The sequence below is a fragment of the Bombina bombina genome, chromosome 3 (genome assembly GCF_027579735.1).
Source record: "Bombina bombina isolate aBomBom1 chromosome 3, aBomBom1.pri, whole genome shotgun sequence".
NCBI lineage: Eukaryota > Metazoa > Chordata > Amphibia > Anura > Bombinatoridae > Bombina > Bombina bombina.
This window is the reverse complement of record NC_069501.1, coordinates 898,427,080-898,454,246: the sequence shown is the minus strand read 5'-3', so window position 1 is coordinate 898,454,246 and position 27,167 is coordinate 898,427,080. Positions and strand designations below refer to the sequence as shown.

General features: G+C 37.9%; 1 protein-coding gene across 1 annotated transcript in view; it reads left to right on the top strand.

Moving 5' to 3' along the window:
* The window catches only part of UCHL3 (ubiquitin C-terminal hydrolase L3), a 221,818-nt gene that overhangs the window by 31,479 nt on the left and 163,172 nt on the right, over positions 1-27,167 (top strand). Inside the window, exons 2-3 of the mRNA XM_053707924.1 lie at positions 5,143-5,271; positions 14,861-15,017. Coding sequence (XP_053563899.1) covers positions 5,143-5,271; positions 14,861-15,017 — 286 coding nt within the window. The remainder of the gene's footprint in view (positions 1-5,142; positions 5,272-14,860; positions 15,018-27,167) is intronic.

Here is a 27,167-nt window from a genome sequence, read left to right as displayed (position 1 = left end):
CAATTGTTGTATCTTTTACCCCTTTTTTTTTTGCTATGAAAACTCAATAAAAACTACATGTTTCAAAAAAAAAAAAAAAAAAATAAAAAAAAAAAATAGATAAACTCCATCATAAAGAGAAAATCCATATAAATACGGAAGATATCTCTAATATTTTCTCAGACTATTTTAGAAAGATCTACTCCTTGAAAAACTCAGACAAGGTCAAATTTGAAGAATTCTGGAGTAAAATCACTCATCCGACACTTAATAGTGAAAAGATGACAATAGTAAACTCTCCAATATCTGAGGAAGATATCTTAAAGGTTATCCAAGATCTCCCATTAAGTAAAGCATCAGGGCCGGACGCACTGCCCAACGAATTTTACAAAATTCTCACGCCATTGATAGCTCCACCCCTGAGTAAGCTTTTTAATCACATCTATACAGAAGGGAATGCAGTCTCTCCTCAATTCTGTGCCTCCTATACAACTTTGATCTTGAAGCCCGGGAAGGATCCTAACAATAAAGAGTCCTATAGGCCCATAGCACTATTGAATGCTGACTACAAAATTCTGACCTCTATTATAGCTAAAAGATTGCAGTTGGTACTCCCTGAAATAATCCATAAAGATCAAGCAGGGTTTCTGCAGAAACGGAACTCATCAGCAAAAGTCAGAGAAGTTTTAGTTACAATAGACTATTTTAAGCTCGCAGAGAAGGTGGGATTGGGGAGAGAGGGGGATCCCGCAGATTTAGCAATTGTCTCTATTGATGCTGAGAAAGCGTTTGATTCAATTCATCATGATCATCTGGTCACGTCTCTAGTTAAATTTGGTCTTAAGGGAAACTTTCTTAAATTTGTTGAGAACATATATAATAAGTCACATACAAAGATAATTGTTAATAATATTCTATCTCTCGAGATACCACTTGAAAGAGGGACACGTCAGGGGTGCCCCCTCTCTCCTCTTCTCTTCGATATTTCAATTGAACCTCTGGCAATAATGATAAGGGATCAAATGGAAGGTATAAAAATAGGTAAAACAGAGCTCAAAATTGCGTTGTACGCTGATGATATTCTTCTATACATTTCCAATACACAAAACAATATACCTATAATTATGTCAATTATAGAACAATTTGGATCCTTCTCGGGCTACAGGATCAATGCGTCCAAGTCGGAGTTACTCTGGATCAGAAAGACCTCTGGTTCCCTTTTAGATATACCCTTCAGAGTCTCTGAATCTTTCAGATACTGAGGGATAATAATATCACCTGATATAGATCAATGTTATGATCTTAATATAATACCAGTGATGAACAAGATCAGGGATAGTATGAAAGTATGGCAGAACCTTCCACTTTCAATCTCAGGGCGTATTGCTGCATTCAAAATGATACTTCTCCCGAAATTATTATATATTTTGCAGAATACCTCAGTAATGCTTAAACGGAAGGATGTTGGTAAAATTAACAGCATGATAAGAAACTTTATATGGCAGAACAAAAAGCCCAGAATATAGCTACTGAAACTATCGTTACCTAGAAAGTATGGGGGATTGGCACTGCCAGACATACAATTTTATAACCTGGCTTTTCTTGCTCGAATAGTGGTCGACTGGATTTTAAATAAAGATTATACAATAAACAATGAACTGGAAAAAAGTGTAAGCTCTCCCTTTCTTCCTTTAGCTTTAATACATTGTAATATCAAATTAATTCCCCAAGAAATCAAAAGACTCAAAACGATAATGTATCCTTTACAAGCATGGTGGAAGATCTGTAAGATATTATCCATCAAAAGCAGCATTTCTGACTATATGCCAATTAAAGGAAACCCTAAATTTCAAGCGGGACTACAATCGGTTTCTTTTCAGAACTGGCACACCTTAGGCTTGTATAATATTTCTCAGATGATAGATAAGAATAGACTTTGCATTAAAACTTTTGAGAACTTGAAACGAGAATTTAACCTTTGTAATAAAGAATTCTTTGCATATTTACAAATAAGGCATTTTATCTCCAAGATGGTAAATGAATCGGGCTGGAATTGGTCCCTGGGAAAGTTGGAGAACTGGCTTGTGTTAGCAAGGAACGGATTTATGTCAATTTCCCCATGTTATCAATTCTTAATTTCTAACAAAGGGGAAAAGAATTTAGGAAACTTATCAACCGCATGGAATTTAATAATACCTCAAGAGGATATAAATGTAAGTAAAATTCATGCTTCCATTTCAAAAGTCTTACAAATTACCTTATCCGCTACATGGAGAGAGACTCATATAAAGTTATTATATAGGACCTACTATACCCCGAAGAAGGGGTCTAGATATGGGAACATTAATTTCTGTAAATGTCCAAAATGTTCATTTTTATCAGCAGATCTCATTCATATGATCTGGGAATGTCCCAGAATCAAATGCTTTTGGCTTAAGATTGAATACTGGATCAATCAAATATTAAAAATTTCCCCTTTAAAATTAAAAGTGTCTGATGTAATTTTTCTATGGGACGCGACTAAAAATCTGCGGATGTATAATAAAATAGTGAATATGATTATCTTAGCGGCAAGGTACTTGATTTTTAAGAAATGGAAAGGAAGTAGGAACCCTAGTATAAATGAGCTTAAAAACTGTCTAAAAAAACAGTGTATACTAGAGCAAAAAGATACCAATATGGAAAAGGAAACGGATATCGAAGGTTTCTTTAAAAAATGGTCAGTACTAATTAAAACGCTGTCACCAAATGAGATAGAATATATGATTTACCCTTTCAGAAATTCAGAGCTAGTTTTGCTGGGGGTTTGGTAATCCGCTCTGCTCAAGCCTCAAACTGGTGGGTCAAGATTCCTTCCTTCTCCCCCCTTTTTTTTTTTTTTTTTTTTTTTTTTTTTTTTTTCTTTTTTGTTGTTGTTTGAATGTGTTTTGTTTTTTAATTTTTATTTTTTCTTGTTTGTTTGTTTTTTTTGTTACTGTACGGTTATTTTTTCTTAAAATTTTTCAGATTACTGTATAGTAAAAGGTCTAATTTGTTGTAATGTTGAGAGAATGGAATAAAAAAGGAAAGAAAAGACTCCAGCAGAGAATATAATTTATTTTAGAATCTATGTTTTGGTATAATTCTGTGAAATACTGACAACTTTTTTATTTTTCTTGTATTGTCTACATTAATTGTAATATGTAACATCAGGCCCTGCGTGGCGCAAAATTTGTAATTTGATTTCTTTTTTTCTCAATATAATGCTGGATTTAAATAAAAGTTTAAAAAAAAAAAATTAAAAGTCTAAATAATGAAAGTTTAATTTATACTAGACTGTCCTTTTAAGTCTTAATTTTGAGAGTCTACTGTATAGCACTGAGGGTACAAATTTTAACTGCTTATTAGATGCCATCTGCAACAATCAATGTTTTGTATTCATACTATAGTATATACCAGGGTTCTTCAAACTTTTATTCCCAAAATGCTGTGCATTGATACTACATACCTTTGCGTCCCTATTTTTAGGCTTGGTGTGAAAATTTCTGAAGTAGTGTACAAGTGACTAAAATGTGTGTTCCTAATTGTATTCAAACTTGAAAGTGTTGTAAAAGGTAATAACACACATGCACTCTCATACAACAAACACACCACACACACTCACATAAAACAGACTTTGTATCCGAGTAAACATGGTGTTGGGACCCAGTAATGGGTCCCGACACGTGGTTTGAAGAACCCTGGTATATACCATAGCTTCACATACTCTGTCTAGTGTGTGAGGACAACAATTAGGTTTTCAAAACAAAAGTGGTGACCTTTACCCCTTGTTGACAAAGGGAAACTGTACAAATGAATAAATATAAAGTCAAAATAATTAAATTATTTAAAGGGACAGTCTACACCAGAATTTTTATTGTTTTAAAAGATAGATAATCCCTTTATTACCCAATTTTGCATAACCAACACAGTTATATTAATATACTTATAACCTCTGTGATTTTCTTGTATCTAAACCTCTGCAAACTGCCCCTTTATTTCAGTTCTTTTGACAGACTTGCAGTTTAGCCAATCGGTGCCTGCTCCCAGATAACTTCACGAGCACAGTGTTATCTATATGAAATACATGAACTAACACCCTCTAGTGGTGAAAAACTGTTAAAGTGCATTCTGAAAAGAGGTGGCCTTCAAGGTCTAAGAAATTAGCATATGAACCTCCTAGGTTAAGCTTTCAACTAAGAATATCAAGAGAACAAAGCAAAATTGGTGATAAAAGTCAATTGGAAAATTATTTAAAGGAACAGTCAACACAGTAGATTTGCATAATTAACAAATGCAAGATAGCAAGACAATGCAATAGCACTTGGTCTGAACTTCAAATGAGTAGTAGATTTTTTCCTGACAATTTTAAAAGTTATGTCTTTTTCCACTCCCCCTGTACCATGTGATAGCCATCAGCCATTCACAAGTGCATACACGTACCATGTGACAGCCATCAGCCATTCACAAATGCATACTCACTTATTCTTGCACATGCTCAGTAGGAGCTGGTGACTCAAAAAGCTTAAATATAAAAAGACTGCACATTTTGTTAATGGAAGTAAATTGGAAAGTTGTTTAAAATGGCATGCTCTATCTGAATAATGAAACTTTAATTTTGATTGAGTGTCCCTTTAATATTACATGCCCTATCTGAATCATGAAAGTTTATTTTGGCCTAGACTGTCCCTTTAAATTATAGAATTACCCTAACAAAACTAAAATTAGTACTATATTAAAAAGTTAGTTGACCTTCACACTAAACTTTCAAAGCTTGATTATATTTTATTTATTGTAGTCATCACTATTCTTGCAAGAAAAATATTAAATATCTATTGAGTTATGTTTTAGATATTAGCTTGATGGTGATTCCCAAGCTGGGGACTTGAAAATTGATCTGTGCGTCATTTGCCTTGTATGCTGAAGTTGGAGGGATGTTAATCATGGAAACATAATTTGTTTATTTCTGCATCATCTACTAGTAATTTAACCCATCTTTTGTGAATTTTTTTTTTTTTATTTTTCAATTATAAATGTAATCAATACAAGAATATTCCAGTGTATGTTTTCATGATTAATAGTAACATATATTCTTTTTTTTTATTTTTATTATATTCATATTTTATTAATATTTTTTTCCCTTAGTTTCTAATACAGTTAGGTGTTGGCTCCAGCTGGCAGTTTGTGGATGTTTATGGCCTGGATCCTGACCTTCTGAGTATGGTTCCTAGACCGGTGTGTGCAGTTCTACTTCTTTTCCCAGTGACAGAAAAGGTATGTTCCCATTAATTAATTATTGTTAAAGTTCAGAATTGCAGACTTTTTGCGGAACATGTTTTTGATTAAAAGTAAATTACTTTATTGGTATTATCTTAATAGTATAACATTTAAATATGTGGAACAAAAAAGCTAAGGCATTAATGGTAGATTTGAACTTTTAAGTAGTCTTACTGTGCATCACGTTGGTATGGTAGAAAATGTAAGTTGTGTGGTTATTGGGCCTTTCTGGAGCATTTTAACTGTGAATGGGGAGTTTTAGGTGTGCGTGAACCCCCTGTGACACCAGTGCTCACCAGGAACTGAAAGTCCCCCATGACCATTTTTCCAGAACCACACGCAGTTCTTCTCCAACACCCTATCACCCATATAATAATAATATCCGTTTGCTGTTAAATTTCTTTATTAAATTGCAGAAGCCAAACTCATTAGATTGTGCTCTTCTTTCTTTCACTTTTATTATTGTTGGTCAAGCTTTGAGAAGAAAGAGAAGCATTGCGGTCACTATTCCTCGTCACTTATGTGGTATAATCCTGACTGTTTGGATGTGTTTGTTTTCTTTAAATCCCGTTAGTAGCCAGTGTTTAGACAGTTTGAACTGAAATAACTTTGTGTGAATGAATACAAGGAAACAGTGCCTTGTAGCTAATATAAGTAAAAAAGATAACGAGACTAGCAGGAATAAAAGAAAACGACAAATCCAACCTGTACTCTGACAAGTGTATTAGTTTATCCATACTTTTATTGTTTAGCTGAATTTCATAATGTAGTGTACATAGATTTCTCCCAGTACAGGGATTTAATTTAAAGAAATCCAGACTTTAGTTTCCTGTGACGGAGTCATGGCGACATGGCAGTTTAATTGGCATCATCATTAACGTTTTGATTATGTTGCTCGTTTGGTTCATATATTTTCAGTCCTTTTATTAGACTTGAATAATTGCTATTGGCTGATTTAAACAGCGAATAGGATTTGAGTAGCTTTCATCCTATTGGCTGATTTGAATTTGAAGAATCAAATCAGCCAATAGGAATTCAAGGGATGCCATTTTTAGTCGCCTCCCTTGAATTCTCTATCCAGTGTGCGGCGAAGATCGTACAAAGAGGATCCTCCACGCTCCATGGCTCTGCGGTTGCCGGTCTTCAATTCCAGGGTCGCCTGTCTTCAGCTCTGCGGTCTTCAGCTCCGCTCCACGAAGGACGTTCCAGGAAGAAGAAAGAAGAGGTGAAGAAGACTTCACCGCCTGGAACACGACCTTCTGCGCCGGACTTCAGGAACGGTGAGTAGGAACCTGGGGCTTAGACTTAGGGTTTTTAAGGTTTTTATTTTTTTATTTTATTTAGATCGGGTGGGCAGTAAAAGAGCTGAATGCCTATTTAAGGGCAATACCCAACAAATGCCCTTTTCAGGGCAATAGGTAGTTTAGGGTTTTTAGTGTTAGGTTATTTTATTTGGGGGGGTTTGGTGGGGGGGGCTTTGTGTATTTTCTTGTAAAAGAGCTGGGGTGTTTTTTTTTTGGGGGGGAGGTTATTTTCTTAGGGATTAGGTATCATTTTTTAAAATTTGGTAATTTTTTTTTTATTTTCTGTAATTGTAGCTTAAAGGGACAGTCTACTCCAGAATTTTGATTAGACTGTCACTTTAATTTATACTTAGGTTATTTGTATTTTTAAAGTAGTGTTAGTTTTTTTAAATTTAATAGTAACTTTAGTATTTTGTAAATGAGGTAATTTGGGTTCATTTAGGGGGTGTTAGGTGAGAGGGGGTTAGGGGTTAGGTTTATTGCGTTGTGGGCTTTGGCGGTTTAGGGGTTAATACTTTAATTGGTTTATTGCGTTGTGGGTTAATAGCGGATTAGGGGTTAATAGTTTTAATGCGTTTATTGCGATGTGGGTTAATGGCGGATTAGGGGTTAATAGTTTTAATAGTTTGCGATGTTGGGGTTGGCGGATATAGGGGTTAATAGTTTAATTAGGCTTATTGCGTTGTGGGGGTTATCAGTCTAGGGCAGAGCTTTCCAAACTTTTCATGTCGGTGACACACTTTTTAGACCTACATCATTTCACGACACAGTAATTCAGCTGTACTGGCAAACAGGAGGTTAAACTAACTTGTTTTAACAGATACGGACACATACATAAATTATATAATAACAAAATGTATTTACAAGTAACAGTATGTATGTGCAAGAATTAAAAAAAGTTTAATACCACCAATAGCTACTTACTATTTTAATGGGATGTATGAGGTTGATGGGATGAACACAGTTTCTGAATATTTTGTGGAACATTACACTACTGGGAGCTATCTGCAAAAAAAAACAACACTTTGACTTCTGACTTCAGCTCAGTGTTTAAGCTGCTGCCCTCAAAGCTCTGCGAGTCCGACTGACTACTGCCCACACTGCAAACACACTACTGTCCCACTCACTAACTACATGTGCAGTCACAAGCCAATTAAGGAGACTACATGTGCAGTCAGGAGCCAATGTGCCGCCAAAGGGAATAGTTTCAGTTCCCACTGAGCTGCGCCAATAGGTTAAGATGATCTGTGACCCCCTAGGTATCAATCGTCTGTCAACCATGTCATATGCGTAGCAAGTGGAAAGTCGGAAACCAAAAAAAACATTTAAAACATTTTTAAAAAAATTGTGCTGAAGCAGGGACACACCTACACACTGCTGCCGACACACTAGTGTGTCCCGACACACAGTTTGGAAAGCACTGGTCTAGGGGTTAATACATTTATTATTAGTAGTGAGAGGGGGGAGATTGCGGATATAGGGTTTTTACGTGTCAGGCTTATTTTTGGGAGGCGTGTTAGACTTTTACGGGAGATTTGTTATTTTCTTTAATTTTCTTAGGCGCTGGCAGTTTCTAAAGTTCCGTAAGTCACTGGCGACTCCAGAAATTTGTATTTACGCTGATTTCTGGACATTGCTAGTTTATCCGACTTACAGCACTTTATAAGCTGCCGGCGGGGTTTATGTATTACCCCAATATGCGAGGTGAAATAAAGGGCGGCGCGGGTTGCAGCGATTGCGCTGAACCCTGCGCCGTTTATGTAATCGCGCCCCAAATGTGAGCACTATTTCCTGTCATGTAGTGCTCCAGAAATGTGATTGCTACCTATCTAGATATCTATTCAACAAAGAATAACAAGAGAACAAACCAAATTTGCTAATAGAAGTAAATTGGAAGTTTTTTTTTTTGTTTGTTTTTTATAGTATTCTCAATCTGAAACATTTTGGTTTCATGTACCTTTTTAATGGGATTGTCCCATTTTTTTTTTTTTAAAGCACTGTGTTCCCAGAACGTTTTGAAGATGTGTTTTTTTTTTTTTTTTTTTTTATCATTACTTTTTACTTACTTTTTATTCTCATTGGTTATGCTGCTATTCCAGTATTTTTATGCCCATCACAGCACTATGGCATACAATATCTGCAGCTGTTAGCAGCTCTGGAGAACTTCATATCCCTGTATGCTGTGTTGGAGGATGTGTGTTAAAGGAGGCAGAAGAAGTCTGTGTGTATTTTTCGTGGGGGCTTGTGAGCAAAGAGAGAATTGAGCAGCAGAAACAGATTTGAACAGCAGAGAGCGCAATTGAACAGAGAGAGCTGTTTGAAAAGCTGAGACAGGACTGAACAGTAGAGTTGGGTTATGTTGAACAGGTTTAGACCATAGAATATCAGTATTATCCAGACAAAATTTCTGTGTACCTCAAAGCATTTCAGTTTTGAAAACCGTAATTTCCATCTAAAGGGAAGGAGAGGCCATGGCGTCATTCATTACTTGTGGGAATTAAGAACCTGGCCACCAGGAGGAGGCAAAGACACCCCAGCCAAAGGCTTAAATACCTCCCCCACTTCCCCCATCCCCCATTTATTCTTTGCCTTTCGTCACAGGAGGGTGGCAGAGAAGTGTCGGAAGATTCGGAGTAGTCTCTTATGGAGGGTAGTACTCTTCGAAATGGGACTGGAGTTTTAAGTAGTCCTGTCAGCCTCTCAGTGAGAGCATGGGTGAAAGTTAGTCTTGAGATGCAGGGAGAGTCTTTCTGCAAAACCATCCCGACTCAGATTAACAGCTTCATAAGCAATAAGCGTTGACGAGCTTCGCTGCCTGCTTCTTTCACTCAAGTCCATGTCAGGAGCGATGCTACTACACTGTCACACTTGAGAGGCCGTGTTCCTGTTCCACGGCGTAGATTCTGGTAAGATCGTTTCATTTTTTATATACATAATGATAACGCAAGAAGACGGGGTCACAGTGTGACGCCTTTTATCGTTATAGAATCAAGGGTTAATATCCCTGGAATGGGCATTATTGAATGGGGGGTTTGTACATACGTTTCCTATTGAAGCAAGTGCTTGCTACTTTGGAGGTTCCTGAACCGAAACTACCGGAGGAAGCTTTGATTCCTAAACTTAATAAAGTATATGAGGACAGGGTGGTACCTCAGACCTTCCCGGATCCTGTTAAGATGGCTAACATTTATTAAGAATGAATGGGAGAAATTGGGCTCATCCTTTTTCCCCCTTCCTCTTCTTTTAAGAAACTGTTCCCCGTTATGGACTCTCAGCTTGAGCTATGGGGGACTGTCCCTAAAGTGGATGGTGCTATCTCCACGCTTGCAAAGCGTACAGCACTTCCTTTAGAGGATAGTTCTTTATTTAAGGAGCCCATGGATAAAAAGTTAGAAAACATGTTGAGAGAGAATATGTTTCAGCACACAGGGTTTGTTTTTCAGCCGGCGGTGGCGGTAGCCGCGGTAACCTGAGCTGCAACATATTGGTGCGAATCCCTGTCTGAGATGGTCTAGAGGGAGACTCCCCTTGACGAGATACCGGATAGAATTAAGGCCTTGAGGGTTGCTAATTCTTTCATTTGCGACACCAATATTCAGATTATACGCCTGTATGCAAAAGTATCAGGTTTTTCTGTCCTAGCCTGTAGGATTTTGTGGCTTAAGTCATGGTCTGTGGACATGACCTCTAAATCTAGGCTTATGTCCCTTCCCTTTCAGGGAAAGATCCTTTTTGGTCCAGGACTGGACTCTATCATATCCACGGGAGGCAAGGGAGCCTTCCTGCCACAGGATAAGAAGGTTAAACCCAAGGGATCTTCTTTTTGTCCAAGCAGAACATGAAGCCCGCCGTGACAAAATCGTCATGAAGGGGTGGCCCCCAACCGGTCAACGGACCGAGTAGGGGACAGATTATCTCTCTTCTCAGAAGCATGGTTGCAGGATGTTCAGGACTCTTGAGTTCTGGAGGTAGTCACCCAGGGTTACAGGATAGGTTTCAGAACTCATCTGTCAAGGAGCAGATTCCTCCTGTGAAACTTGTCTTCAAGACCAGAAAAGGACGCCTTTCTAGAATGTGTAAGGGATCTCTCTTCTCTCGGAGTAATCATACCAGTACCTCCAGCAGAGAGAGGTCTAGGGTACTATTCAAACTTTTTTGTGGTCCCAAAGAAGGAGGGGATGTTTCTCCCAATTCTGGACCTCAAATGTTTAAACAAATGTTCTGGCTGTTCCATTGTTCAAAATGGAAATGATCAGATCTATTCTGCCCCTATTTCAAGAGGGACAGTTCATGACAACAATAGACTTGAAGGATGCCTACCTTCATGTACCAATCCACAGGGATCATTTCAGGTTCCTGAGATTTGCATTTCTGGACCAACACTTCCAGTTTGTAGCCCTTCCCTTGGTCTGGCGACAACCCCGAGAGTCTTCACGAAGGTTCTAGGGGCACTACTTGCATTAACCAGATCCAGAGACATTGCTGTGGCGCCCTATCTGGACGACATCCCAGTCCAAGCGCCGTCGTTCAGTCTCGCAGAGGAATACTCGAGGGCTCGTCTCCTCCAGTCTTATGGATAGACGATAAACTCAGGAAAAAGTTCCCTGGTTCCCATCAGCAGGGTAGAATTCCTGGGCACGATAATGGACTCTATATCCATGAAGATATTTCTCTCAGATCAGCGACGCAGGAAAATTGTGTCCACCTGTCTTGCCCTTCAAGTCTCCTCCTGAACATCTGTGGCTCAGTGTATGGAGGTGATTGGGCTCATGATATCCAGCAGTGATGTCATTCCATTCGCCAGGTTCCACCTCAGATCTCTTCAACAGTGTATGTTAAGGCAGTGGAACGGCGATCACTCAGATCTATCCCAACAGATTTCCCTGGACGATCGGACGAGGGAATCCCTCTCTTGGTGGATCCGTCCGGAACAACTGTCCCAAGGGACGTCCTTCCTGAGACCGTCCTGGGAGATTGTGACCATGTACGCGAGTCTGGCAGGATGGGGAGCTATTTGCGGTGCCAGGATGGCACAAGGAAGGTGGACTTGAAGAGTCTCTCCTCCCGATCAGTATATTCTGGAACTTCAAGCGATCCACAATGCTCTGAAGGCTTGGCCTCTCCTAGGGTCGTTCAGCTTCATCAGATTCCAGACAGACAACATTACCTCGGTGGCCTACATCAACCATCGGGGGGGGGAGAAGCTCTCTAGCAATGGTGGAGGTTTCTCAGATATTGGTATGGGCAGAGTCCAACAACTGCCCGCTATCAGCAATCCACATTCCGGGTGTGGACAACTGGGAAGCAAATTTTCTTAGCAGTCAATCCTTCCATCCGGGGGAATGGTCTCTCCACCCCAAGGTGTTTGCGGAGATCTGTCAAAGATGGGGGACGCCGGAGATGGATCTCATGGCGTCCAGACTCAATTGCAAGCTACCCAAATACAGATCGTGGACCAGGGATCCCCAGGCACAGCTGGTCGATGCCTTGGGGGTTTAACCTAGTTTACATTTTTCCACCGTTGCCACTTCTACCTCTTGTAGTGGCCCGCATCCAGCAGGAGCAAGCTTCGGCTATTCTGATTGCTCCAGCTTGGCCGCGGAGGACGTGGTTTGCAGGTCTGGTGGGGATGTCATCATCTCCGCCAGTGAGGTTACCCTGTCGCAGGGATCTGCTGGTACAGGGGCCCTTCCAACATCAAAATCTAGATTCTCTGAAGCTGACTGCGTATAGATTGAATACTTAGTCTTAACCAAGGGAGGATTCTCTGAGAGAGTGATTGATACTCTTGTTCAGGCCAGGAAGCCGGTCACTCGTTGCATCTATCATAAGGTGTGGAGGACTTACTTGTCCTGGTGTGAGAGACATGGATATCCTTGGCACAAGGTGAAGGTATCCAGAATTCTATCCTTTCTCCAGGATGGATTGGAGAAGGGGCTTGCCGCCAGTTCCTTGAAGGGACAGATTTCGGCATTATCTGTTGTGTTGCACAAGAGGCTCGCGGAGCTTCCTGATATACAGTCTTTTGTTCAGGCTCTGTCCAGAATTAGGCCTGTTTTTAGACATTCTGCTCCACCCCGGAGCTTGAACTTGGTTTTTAAGGTGTTGCAGAGGGTTCCGTTTGAACCTATGCACTCTATTGACATTAAGATTCTTTCTTGAAAGGTCCTCTTCCTTTTGGCTATTGCATCAGCATGCAGAGTTTTTGAGTTGGCGGCCTTGCAATGTGAGCCTCATTATCTGTTTTTTCACGCTGATAAGGCTGTTCTTCGCGCTGGCTTGGGGTTTCTTCCCAAAGTTGTGTCTAACCATAACATCAATCAGGAAATAGTTGTTGTTCCTTTGTGTCTTAACACTTCTTCCTCTGCGGAGAGGTTACTTCATAATTGAGCCCGGGGTCTAATATTGTTACCATCTTTCGTTGTAGAATTGGGTTTTTACGTTAATATGTTTTTATTGTGGGAATACTACTGTGACATCTTAGAGATTGATATCTCTAGTGTATCTTGTTGCTGCTAAGCGTGTGTGTGTGTTCGTGCAGACAGAACGTTCTGCTGAATGAAAGTGAGGGGAGATAGTGTAAGGGTGGGTGCCATATGAGTGTCTCAATGAACTGCATGAAAGGAGCGCGCAGGGACGAGAGGATCCTGTACTAGTGCTGCAGTTCAAGCTTTTGGGAGTCGTCAGAGGAGGAGGAGTCAGGTGGCCATTTCAAAATGGCCAGATGAGATCTAGTAAGTGTATTTTCTGCCAAAGTTTATTTAGATGAAAATTGGGCTAGAGTTTGATGTAAAGATTAGTTAATTAACAATCTAAATAAGTAACAGTAATTTTTGGGTTGACTGTCCCTATAATTCCTTCACTAGAATACAAAGAATTTATAATAGGAAGAACATTGAAGGGCAACAGTTACTTAATAAAGTCTATATGATTATCCAGTAATACCATACCAATAGATTTAAACATTGTGTACTGTTCTCTAGTAAAGGATAATCATAAGACAATGGAATGGAAATGGAATTAACAGAATTCTTTAAGATTGTTCCGTCCGACTCCAAGAAGCTTTCTTAAAATGTTCAAACCTTTTTAGGAATCAAACAGCTCCCAGTGCTCCCACATAATTATTAACATACATAGAGTAAAAATGCCACTCACAATCTTAGACCTGCTGCGCTTAAACCTTGGAAAGGTGGACCGCTGAGGAGACTACACAAGCAGTCAGGAGCCAATGTGCCGCCAATGGGAATAGTTTCAGTTCTGGCTGAGCTGCGCCAATAGGTGTGACCCACTAGGTATCAATCGTGTGTCAACCATGTGATATGCGTAGCAGGCAGGCAGAAAATTGGAAATCAAAATAAAATTTTAAAAGTTTGTGCTGAAGCTGAGACACACCACCTACACACTGCCGCCGACACACACTAATGTATCACTGCACACAGTTTGGAAAGCACTGGTCTATAGAAAGGTTGGAGTGCAGTAAAGTGATACAATATTCTCCATAGGGCTGGGCGATATAGGGAAAACATTTTTTTTATTAAAAATTACTATAACACCTTAATTTTTCAATAAAACATTTATTTAACACTACAGAATCTTATTTACATGTTTCTCAATCTCCAATACACTATTAGAGCATAAAAATACAAACCACAAAATAATTCAAATAAAATTAGCTACCTGTGCTGTGGTTACATAGTAGAAACATTTATTTAACACTACAGAATCTTACTGTACATGTTTCTCAATGTCCAATACACTCTTGGAGCATACAAATTAACACTTATAATTAGAGGAAAAATATAAAAAAAACTTGTTGTGCACTGCACCACTGTGTACTACTACTGATTATTGATGATCTATCATCTAGGAATCTACACTTGACTCAACTAAATTATATATTAAATACATATAATAAATATAATATTACATTTATTATCTATCTAGTAAGTAACTCTATATATCATTCATCCTCTATAATCTATCTACTAGATAGATGATAGAGCAGTACGTAGTAGATATTTATATATATTTTGGTAACATCATGTTGAATATATTATATTTTACACTTCACAATACATCCTACAAGCAACCCTTAATAAACATTTATAAATAAAATATATTGTATTATTGTAATATGTAATCAAACTCAATGTTTTATGCGTCACAGAAGTTAATAACTTCACCCTCCCCAAAAACCTTATTAGTGTCTGTAACAGCACTAAACTGTATTTCAATGATAGAAAAGAAGCTAGTGACTATATTTTTTTCTCTCTCTCATTCAGTATGAATTATTCAGGGCTGAGGAGGAAGAGAAAATTAAAACCCACGGACAAGATTTGAATTCCTCGGTTTACTTCATGAAGCAAACTATAAGAAATGCGTGTGGAACAATTGGCCTAATTCATGCAGTGGCAAACAACAGGGAGAGACTGAACTTTGGTAAATATGTGTTTATCCCACAGAACTGGTTTCTTACTGCTTTTGGTCCTGTAGGTGGTGCTATTGCACTTTGATCTATCTTTGATTTAGCATTACATACACTTTTTCACTCAGTAATCAATCCACAGTTTTATAATATACTGCTCTGAGCAGCTGCAGTATTTAAGCTGATGCACTGAGAATATCAGAACTGATATTTTTACCCCAACATTACTGACATACTTGTCTAGGTCATATCAGTGCTCATATTAAGGAAGTATAATACAGTGGATATAAAAAGTCTACACACCCCTGTTAAAATGTCAGGTTTCTGTGATGTAAAAAAATGAGACAAAGATAAATCATTTCAGAACTTTTTCCACCTTTAATGTGAACTATAAACTGTACAACTCAATTGAAAAACAAACTGAAATCTTTTAGGAAAAGGGAAATAAAAATAAAAAAAATAAAATAATATGGTTGCATAAGTGTGAACACCCTTTTATAACTGGGGATGTAGCTGTGTTCAGAATTAAGCAATCACATTCAAAATCATGTTAAATAGGTGTCAGTACACACCTGTCATCATTTAAAGTGCCTCTGATTAACCCCAAATAAAGTTCAGCTGTTCTAGTAGGTCTTTCCTGACATTTTGTTAGTTGCATCCTACAGCTAAAGCCATGGGGGGGTAGTTATCAAGCCGTCAACCTCAAATACGCTGGAATTCCACAGCGTATTTGTGGCGAGGCTGATTCGCCTTAGTTATCAAAGGCTAGAGACCGGCAAAAGTAGAATTTAGTGACGTAAGATTCGATCCGCCGGACTCAGTCCGACACAGATCGATTCTTACGTCACTCCAGATGTTCCGCACACAAGTGCGGCACAATCTGACTACTTTTGCTAGTTATCAAAAAACTAGCAGGTACGCTCGGCACTTTTCCGGACCAGCGTACCTGGTTTTCAATCCGCCGTCCTGGAGGCGGCGGATCCCATAGGAATCAATGGGAGTCTGACCATAGTGAAAGTACAAGTTCGCTGCTGCCAGACATTCCATTGATTCCTATGGGAGCTGTCTACACCTAACACCCTAACATGTACCCCGAGTCTAAACACCCCTAAGCTGTCCCCCCCTACACCGCCGCAACTAAATAAAGTTATTGCCCCCTAAACCGCCGCTCCCGGAGCCCACCGCAAGCTACTCTATACATATTAACCCCTAAACCTCCGCTCCCTGACCCCGTCGCAACTATAATAAATGTATTAACCCCTAAACCGCCGCTTCCGGACACCGCTGCAACCTACATTATACCTAGTAACCCCTATCCTGCCCCCCCTACACCGTCGCCACCTATAATACATTTATTAACCCCTATCCTGCCCCCCATACACCGGCGCCACTGTAATAAATTTATTAACTCCTAAACCTAAGTCTAACACTAACCCTAACACCCCCCTAACTTAAATATTAATTAAATAAATCTAAATAATATTTCTATTATTGCCTAAATTAATCCTATTTAAAACGAAATACTTACCTTTAAAATAAACCCTAATATAGCTACAATATAAATAATAATTATATTGTAGCTATCTTAGGATTTATTTTTATTTAACAGGTAACTTTCAATTTATTTTAACTAGGTACAATAGCTATTAACTATTTAATAGCTACCTAGCTAAAATAAAGAGAAATTTACCTGTAAAATAAAAACTAAGCTAAGTTACAATTACACCTAACACTACACTATACTTTAATAAATTATTCCTATTTAAAACTAAATACTTACCTGTAAAATAAACCCTACGATAGCTACAATGTAATTAATAATTACATTGTAGCTATTTTAGGATTTATATTTATTTTACAGGTAACTTTGTATTTATTTTAGCTAGTTAGAATAGTTATTAAATAGTTATTAACTATTTAATAACTACCTAGCTAAAAGAAATACAAAATTACCTGTAAAATAAATCCTAACCTAAGTTACAATTAAACCTAACACTACACTATCATTACATTAATTAATTAAATAAATTAACTACAAATAAATAAAATTACATAAACTAACTAAAGTACAAAAAATAAAAAAAATAAGTTACAAACATTTAAAAAACATTACAACAATTTTAAGCTAATTACACCTAATCTAAGCCCCCTAATAAAATAACAAAGCCCCCCAAAATAAAAAAATTCCCTACCCTATTCTACATTAAAAAAGTTCAAAGCTCTTTTACCTTACCAGCCATTAAAAGGGCCTTTTGTGGGGCATGCCCCAAAGAATTCAGCTCTTTTGCCTGTAAAAGAAAAATATAACCCCCCCCCCCAACATTAAAACCCACCACCCACATACCCCTAATCTAACCCAAACCCCCCTTAAAATAACCTAACACTAATCCCCTGAAGATCATCCTACCTTGAGTTGTTTTCACTCAGCCGAGCCACCGATGGAACTGAAGAGGAGATCCGGAGCGGCAGAAGTGATCCTCCAAGGGGCGCTGAAGAAGTCTTCCATCCGATGAAGTGATCCTCCAGGCGGCGCTGAAGAAGTCTTCCAAGCGGCGCTGAAGAAGTCTTCTATCCGGGCGATGTCATCTTCCAAGCAGGGTCTTCAATCTTCTTTCTTCAGGATCCATCTTCCTCCCGCCGACGCGGAACATCCTTCTTTCCCGACGTACTACCGACGAATGAAGGCTCCTTTAAGGGACGTCATCCAAGATTGCGTCCCTTCAATTCCGATTGGCTGATAGGATTCTATCAGCCAATCGGAATTAAGGTATGAAAAATCTGATTGGCAGATTAAATCAGCCAATCAGATTGAAGTTCAATCCGATTGGCTGATCCAATCAGCCAATCAGATTGAGCTCGCATTCTATTGGCTGTTCCGATCAGCCAATAGAATGCAAGCTCAATCTGATTGGCTGATTCAATCAGCCAATCAGATTTTTCCTACCTTAATTCCGATTGGCTGATAGAATCCTATCAGCCAATCGGAATTGAAGGGACGCCATCTTGGATGACGTCCCTTAAAGGAGCCTTCATTCGTCGGTAGTACGTCGGGAAAGAAGGATGTTCCGCGTCGTCGGGATGAAGATTGATCCTGAAGAAAGAAGATTGAAGACCCTGCTTGGAAGATGACATCGCCTGGATAGAAGACTTCTTCAGCGCCGCTTGGAAGATGACATCGCCCGGATGGAAGACTTCTTCAGCGCCGCCTGGAGGATCACTTCATCGGATGGAAGACTTCTTCAGTGCCCCTTGGAGGATTACTTCTGCCGCTCCGGATCTCCTCTTCACTTCCATCGGTGGCTCGGCTGAGTGAAGACGACTCAAGGTAGGATGATCTTCAGGGGATTAGTGTTAGGTTATTTTAAGGGGGGTTTGGGTTAGATTAGGGGTATGTGGGTGGTGGTTTTAATGTTGGGGGGGGGGTTGGTTGTATTTTTCTTTTACAGGCAAAAGAGCAGTTTTCTTTGGGGCATGCCCCACAAAAGGCCCTTTTAAGGGCTGGTAAGGTAAAAGAGCTTTGAACTTTTTTAATGTAGAATGGGGTAGGGAATTTTTTTTGGGGGGGGGCTTTGTTATTTTATTAGGGGGCTTAGATTAGGTGTAATTAGCTTAAAATTGTTGTAATATTTTTTAAATGTTTGTAACCTATTTTTTTATTTTTTGTAACTTAGCTTTTTTTTATTTTTTGTACTTTAGTTAGTTTATGTAATTGTATTTAATTGTAGTTATTTGTATTTAATTTATTTAAAGGGATACTAACCCCAATTTTTTTCTTTCATGATTCAGATAGAGCATGCAATTTTAAGCAACTTTCTAACTTACTCCTATTATCAATTTTTCTTTGTTCTCTTGCTATCTTGATTTGAAAAAGCAGTAATGAAAGGTTAGGAACCGGCCCATTTTTAGTTCAGCACCTTGGTAGAGCTGCTGATTGGTTTGCTACATTTAGCCACAAATCAGCAAGTGCTACCCAGGTTCTGAACAAAAATTGGTCCGGCTTTAAAGCTTACAGTACTGCTTTTTCAAGATAGCATGAGAACAAAGAAAAATTGATAATAGGAGTGAATTAGAAAGGTGCTTGAAATCTCATGCTCTATCTGAATCATGAAAGAAAAAAACTTGGGTTTAATGTCCCTTTAATGATAGTGTAGTGTTAGGTTTAATTGTAGCTTAGGTTAGGATTTATTTTACAGGTAATTTTGTATTTCTTTTAGCTAGGTAGTTATTATTAAATAGTTAATAACTATTTAATAACTATTCTAACTAGCTAAAATAAATACAAAGTTACCTGTAAAATAAATATAAATCCTAAAATAGCTACAATGTAATTATTAATTACATTGTAGCTATTTTAGGGTTTATTTTACAGGTAAGTATTTAGTTTTAAATAGGAATAATTTATTTAAGTATAGTGTAGTGTTAGGTGTAATTGTAACTTAGGTTAGTTTTTATTTTACAGGTAAATTTCTCTTTATTTTAGCTAGGTAGCTATTAAATAGTTAATAACTATTTGATAGCTATTGTACCTAGTTAAAATAAATTGAAAGTTACCTATAAAATAAAAATAAATCCTAAGATAGCTACAATATAATTATTATTTATATTGTAGCTATATTAGGGTTTATTTTAAAGGTAAGTATTTAGTTTTAAATAGGATTAATTTAGTTAATAATAGAAATATTATTTAGATTTATTTAATTAATATTTAAGTTAGGGGGGTGCTAGGGTTAGTGTTAGACTTAGGTTTAGGGGTTAATACATTTATTACAGTGGCGGCGGTGTAGGGGGGGCAGGATGAGGGGGGGCAGGATAGGGGTTAATACATTTATTATAGGTGGCGACGGTGTAGGGGGGGCAGATTAGGGGTTAATAAATTTAATATAGGTTGCGGCAGGGTCCGGGAGCGGCGGTTTAGGGGTTAAACTATTTATTTAGTTGCGGCGAGGTGCGGGATCAGCAGGATAGGGGTTAGTAACTTTATTATAGAGGGCGGCGGTATAGGGGGGGCAGGATAGGGGTTACTAGGTATAATGTAGGTTGCGGCGATGTCCGGGAGCAGCGGTTTAGGGGTTAATACATTTATAAGAGTTGCGGCGGGGTCTAGGAGCGGCGGTTTAGGGGTTAGTAACTTTATTGAGTTGCGGGGGGCTCCGGGGGCGCCGGTATAGGGGGTAGAACAGTGTAGTTAGTGTGGGTGCTTAGTGACAGGCTAGCAATAAAGCTGTCAAAAAGCCGAAGAGCAGCGAGATCGGATGAGTGATAACTCTCACAGTCCGCTGCTCATCGCCCCGTACTTGGTGCGCGGCTTTTTGACAGATTTATTGATAACTTAGGCAAATTTTTTCAGGTCCGCGGCGGCGATGGTAGTCGAGCTTAGGCGGGCGTATTGAACCGGCGAAGGCAGGTAAAGTAGACACGTTGATAACTACCCCCCTAGGTCCGCAGAGAGCTTCTAAAGCATCAGAGGGCTCTCATTGTTAAAAGGTATCAATCAGGAGAAGGGTACAAAAGAATTTCCAAGGCATTAGATATACCATGGAACACAGTGAAGACAGTCATCCTCAAGTGAAGAAAATATGGTGCAATAGTGACATTACCAAGAACTGGATGTCCCTCCAAAATTGCTGAAAAGACGAGAAGAAAACTGGTCTGGGAGGCTACCAAGAGGCCTTCATCAACATTAAAGGAGCTGCAGGAATATCTGGCAAGTACTGGCTGTGTGATACATGTGACAAGAATCGCCTGTATTCTTCATATGTCTGGGCTATGGGGTAGAGTGGCAAGATGGAAGCCTTTTCTTACAAAAAAAACCATCCAAGCCCGGCTAAATTTTGCAAAAACACATCTGAAGTTTCCCAAAAGCATGTTGCAAAAGGTGTTCTGGTCTGATGAAACCAAAGTTGAACTTTTTGGCCATAATTCCAAAAGATATGTTTGGCGCAAAAACAACACTGCATTTCACCAAAAGAACACCATACCTACAGTGAAGCATGGTTGTGTCAACATCATGCTTTGGGGCTGTTTTTCTTCAGCTGGAACTGGGGCCTTAGTCAAGGTAGAGGGAATTATGAACAGTTCCAAATACCAGACAATATTGGCACAAAACCTTCAGGCTTCTGCTAGAAAGCTGAACATGAAGAGGAACGTCATCTTTCAGCATGACAACGACCCAAAGCATACATCCAAATCAACAAAGGAATGGCTTCACCAGAAGAAGATTAAAGTTTTGGGATGGCCCAGCCAGAGCCCAGACCTGAATCCAATACAAAATCTGTGGGGTGATCTGAAGAGGGCTGTGCATAGGAGATGCCCTCTCATTCTGACAGATTTAGAGTGTTTTTGCAAAGAAGAGTGGGCAAATCTTGCCAAGTCAAGATGTGCCATGCTGAAAAACTCATGCCCAAAAAAGACTGAGTGCTGTAATAAAATCAAAAGGTGCTTCAATAAAGTATTAGTTTAAGGGTGTTCACACTTATGCAACCATATTATTTTAGATTTTTATTTCCCTTTACCTAAAATATTTCAGTTTGTTTTTCAATTGAGTTGTACAGTTTATAGGTCACATTAAAGGTGGAAAAAGTTCTGAAATGATTTATCTTTGTCTCATTTTTTACATCACAGAAACCTGACATTTTAACAGGGGTGTGTAGACTTTTTATATCCACTGTATATACACCCACGTCAATGTTCACAATAGAATTTATTTGTATCTATTTTTTTATCACTTTATTAAATGCATACATTTTAACCTCTTAGTAGTCTATATAGAATTTTATTTGAAGTACCTATCTACGGTTATACAGCTGTTTTAGTTGACACAATTTAACCTAGCATATACATTGTTTTTTGTCAGTAAGATTCACCGTTTAGTGTTTTCAACTAGGGTTCACAAATGTGTGTACGAATCTTTTAATTTATCACTCAGTAGTTCACAAGCTTACATTTTAGTTTGTATTCCATATTTTTCCACACATAGGTATCTTTAGCTGATAGCACCTTTACTACCCCTCTCTTTTTTTCTAGTTCATATTTTAGATTGAAGGATCTAATTTTTATAGTAAGGAGTTTGACCTTATATCTAACACCAGCGCACTATTATCCACACTTTTTTTGTTTATATTCATCTAGACCTGCGGCATACCATGTTTATTTTATACAATCACATCTGCAAGAAAACTTCATATGAGCCCAAGGAAAGCCCCTGGTTAGCCCACTTACCAAGGCTGCAAGACTGACTGTACAGTAGCAATATAAGGAAGCCTTTAAATTATGGCCTCTTTATTATGATTTCACGTTGTTTTCAGAAATGATGTTTTATCTTAATTACACATTTTACTCTATATGAAAGTAAAAAAAAAAGTATATTACTGCTGAAAGGGGCATGAAACACAATCTTTGTTTCTGTGATAGATAATACAATTTTAAACAACTTTCCAATTTACTTCTGTTATCATTGTCCTTATTCTTTTGGTACCATTTGATGAAGCAGCAATGCACTACTGGGAGCTAGCTGAGCACACCGGGTGAGTCAATGGCAACAGTGCAGCCACCAATCAGAAGCTAGCTTTGAGCAATGCTGCTATTAAGCCTACCTAGGTATTTTTTTTCAACAAAGGATACCAAGATACCAAGGCAAATTTTAAATTGGAACGTTGTTTAAAATGTTCTATTTGAACCATGAAATTAAATTTTTGGATTCATGTCCCTTTAACATAAATTAAAATGTTTTCTATTAGTTTAACACTTACACTGTATAATTTTTTTTTATTTAGAAATTTAGTATAGAATGAATTTAGTATAAAATCATATATACACCTTTTTTCATGTAATGGATTACACGAGTATATTTTTATAGCTATTAATTGTTCACATATCTAACTGGTTTAAAGTGAAGGTCAATTTTGCTGAATTAGTGCCCGGTTTTTAATAATCCTATTAAAAACAAGGGCACTTTAATTCATCAAAATTGACATTTCACGCGTTTTCTTCAAAAACTTACCTTTTTATCCTGGCAGCTGCTCAATCGATTCCCCCGGCCGTTAGAAGCCTCTGCAGACATCGGAAATGACGAATCCGGCTTCCTCCAATCACGGCTCCCCCCCCCCCCCCCCGAGGGAATCTTAGCCTGATGCAACGCCGTGATTGGAGGAAGCCGGATTCGTCATTTTGGACCCACAAAGACGGTTTGCGACGGTTGGAGGAAGTGCTGGAGCAGCTGCCAGGATTAAAAGGTACATTTTTGAAGAAAACGCGTGAAATGTCAATTTTGAAGAATTAAAGTGCCCTTGTTGTTAATAGGATTATTAAAAACCAGGCACTAATTCATCAAAATTGATCTTCACTTTAAGGTAGAGGTATTAATTTAATTTCACTTATTTATCCAAACCAGCAAAATCCCTTTTTTTTGCGCCACCTTCACTTTGTGTTATAAATTAAAATGTTGCTGCAAGGTTTTTTTTTAAAAATAAATAAATAAATTTTGACGCATACTATTAATAGAAGTTTTTATGAGTAATTCAGTGACTAATTTTACAGCGTACTTTCAATATGCTTTTAAAAAGCTGCTTTTATTTAGCACTATACTGTGATGTAGTTGTTGCTCCTTCACACACACAAATGTGAGATACACAGCTGTAAAGGTCAAATCTTCCTTTGCGACAATCGGGCTCCTAGTCTGCACAAAACATCTGCCTGCTATATGAAATATAAATTGCATAAATAAAACCTTACTGTTTTATAGGGACATAAAACCCCAAAACGTCTTTCATGGTTTAGGTAGTGTAAAAAAATTTAAAAAAAGTTTCCAATTTACTTCTGTTATCAAATTAATGTCAGTCTCATGGTATCCTGTGTTGAAAAGCAAACAGGGAGTTGTAGGAAGGTGCATGTGTTTTGAGCAATATATGACCGCAAACTGTTATGCAATTTAAAGAGCAGTAGGTTGCAGCAGTGTTTCCTGTTAAACTGTGCACTCTACCTATCTAGATATCTCTTTAACAAAGAATACCATGAGTACGAAGTACATTTGATAATAGAAGTAAATAAAAAAAAAAAAAAAACTTTTTTAGAATTTTATGCTCAGTCTGAATCCAAAAGAAAAAAATGGATTTCATGTACCTTTTTAAGTGTTTAGAATTTATACTAATGGTGCTGAAAAGGTTACAGTTTAATCAAACTCTGAAAAGGTTTGTCATTAAATACAATGTTGTTTTTATAAATGTGTTTTGCTTCCAAAATCTGCATAGAAATAACAAAAAAAATCATGTTCTTCTCTGCTTCTATTCTGAACACAGTCATATGTGTAAACAATCAAATTGCAAACAGGATTTGTAAAGTCTTAGGAGATTCAGAAAGAAGCGCACAGGCTACGCATTGGTAAAAACACATGTATTTTAGATCAAATGAGTCTCTTGTTAGTGCTGAAAGGTTGTGTACTGAGAAACACAGATGGTGCAGATTCCTCCTATCTATTTAGTAGTTTCTTTTTAAAGAGGGTTGTTTTTTTCCCCTGGGACATAAAGAACCTATTTCACCTTCAGGACAGAAAAAATATTTCCATTATAAAACACATAAGCTGTGAGATTTTCTACCTTCCGAGGTAGTCACTGCAGACAGATAATTTTATATATTTTTGGCTACAAATGGTACACTTTTTTTTTTTTGTTTTGTTATTTCTGAGACAATTGCTACCAGTGATCACTGGATGCTAGTGAAGATTAGACCTGATGGACTTATGTTAGTGTAATAACCAAATCATTAATACATATTCTTTAATGCTAAACATATTCTAGTTGTGTCTGTGTGCTAAGTTTTTATCTAGTCTGTACCTGCTTGTTTCCTTTCTAAATGACCATGATCCCATTTAAAATAGAGACCAAGCTTTATATTTAAGCATTTAGGGACAAGATACAAACAGTGGTGCATTTTTAATATAAGAATATATTCTATTTTTACTCTATTTGTGCAATAAGAATCCCTTTTTCCTAAGCAGAAAGCCCTCAACTTTTCCTTGAAGCTGATACACAATAAAGAACGTCTTGCTTTGGTTCAGAAGCCTGAGTGCATGCACAGTATAGACAGTATGCCCTTGCCAGGAATAGAGCCCCTCCCCTGAGGGCCACCCTGCTTTTGATTTTGCCAGCTGCATGAAGCGTTAGAAGTGACTGTGTTGCACATGAATATTAAGCTCTGCATTACTACTACACACAGAATAATTAGGCCAAAAAAAAGAAAATACAAACCTTTTAATTGAGGATTATGTCATATTTTCATTATATATGAAGTAATTTACCTGACAAGAAATATTTTTTCTCCCTTGTAATAAATTATAGCAGTAGCTGGGACTTCTCTAACTATTCTAACTAGCTCAGGCACAAGATGAGAGAGCTCAGTTTACAGCTCCACAGCAGAACATTGGGATATGCGCACACAATACTGTGCATGAATCCGGAGCTAACCTACCCATGCACTGCATGAGCTGCCATATGTACTGTTGATTGGCCAACAGAAGACTAGCTTTGGAGGGCAGTGGAAATTATATTATTTACAGATCAGAATACTATCCTAAACAGACTAAACCTTTAAAGATACATGAAACCCAAAATGTTTCTTTCATGATTCAGAAAGAGAATACCATTTTAAACAACATTCTAATTTACTTCTATTATCTAATTTGCTTCATTCCTTAGATATCCTTTATTAAAGCAATACATGTGTAAGCCAATCACACGAGGCATCTATGTGCAGCCACCAATCAGTAGAGACTGAACCTATCAAGATATGCTTTTCAACCAAGGATATCAAGAGTATGAAGCACATTAGATAACAGAAATTAATTGGAAAGTTGTTTATATTCGTATTCTCTATCTGAATCATGAAATAAAAATGTTGGGTTTCATGTCCCTTTAATGATCATTAAAAAATTAATATTGTGTCCATTCATGCTAGCCATTTTTATTTTATTTTATTTTTAAAAAAATGCAGCATTAGTCTGACCCTACCTTACAAGGTCAGTCAAGCCACGAAATACCAGGTATTTCTCTGAATTCTCTTTCTGTATGCATTTCCTTTGGAAACCACAGCTTTCTTGGGCTATCAAGTACTAGAGGGGCCGGAGATACATGGGCATGGCATTTCTTGGCCAACAGCATACAGTGTAAACATACTCAAGTACTGCATTACAAAAGGTTGGCATACACATTTTGTTTTACTTTTTAAAACATTTAAGCTTTCATTTTGCTAAATTTGCAACAATGATTTTCAGATCAGGGGCAAAAGTGAAAAATACTTTTTGGTATGTTTTTATTTTCTATTCTGGGACCAGTTAGGGGCAGATATAAACAAGCTCTTGCACTAGTCAAGTAATCACTGTGTAGAATGTTGCACAGCTCAGGGTGCTGAAGCAGGATGCTCTTTAGCCTCTTTGGGTCAGTGGGAACAAAACACAGTTTTCCGAGTTAAATAACAGGAAAAGCATCAAAATAGCTAATGAAAAATATTGCAAAGGCTTTGTTTCTTCTTTGATATTTAGAAAAGGTGAGCAACTAGTAAACATGTTCAAATGCAACAAGAAATTAACAGGGATAATTCCCACATAGAAAAAATATTTATTCAGCACAAGAAAAAAACAAACAAAAAGCAAACATAAAAAAATATAATACATAGGAAACATTCTCTTTGAGATGAAACAGAAAAAAATAAATTGAGCTTTTATGTCCCTTTAATCAAGGCAGTCCCCAAACATAGCACATCACACGGAGCCTCTTCAGATCATTCCAGAGTTTCTATGTGAGTTTGACAACTTCTGAATTTGTATTTGTCATCTAATCCTCCTGTAATAGTTCTTTTTCCTGTCTGTGAGGGAAAAGAGGCTTAATATACTTAACTATTATTTGCCAACCTATTAATATGTCATGGGAAGCGGCCGATACCTAGAAATGAGGACAACAAAAGCAAATATGTGTAGAAAAGCTTTGCCAGAAACAAGAGCTGTAGTAACAACCTTTCTGCAGCAACTTGCCTCTTTAATATTTTATGCTTTTGTGAAATTTACAGATCAAGTCATCAAAGTGAATCAGGAGTGGCATTTGCAATAGATCAAAACTGCCCACAAATCTGAGTTGTTTGCATTCCTTGCAGGCATGTGCTTCAGTCTGTGGGCAGAA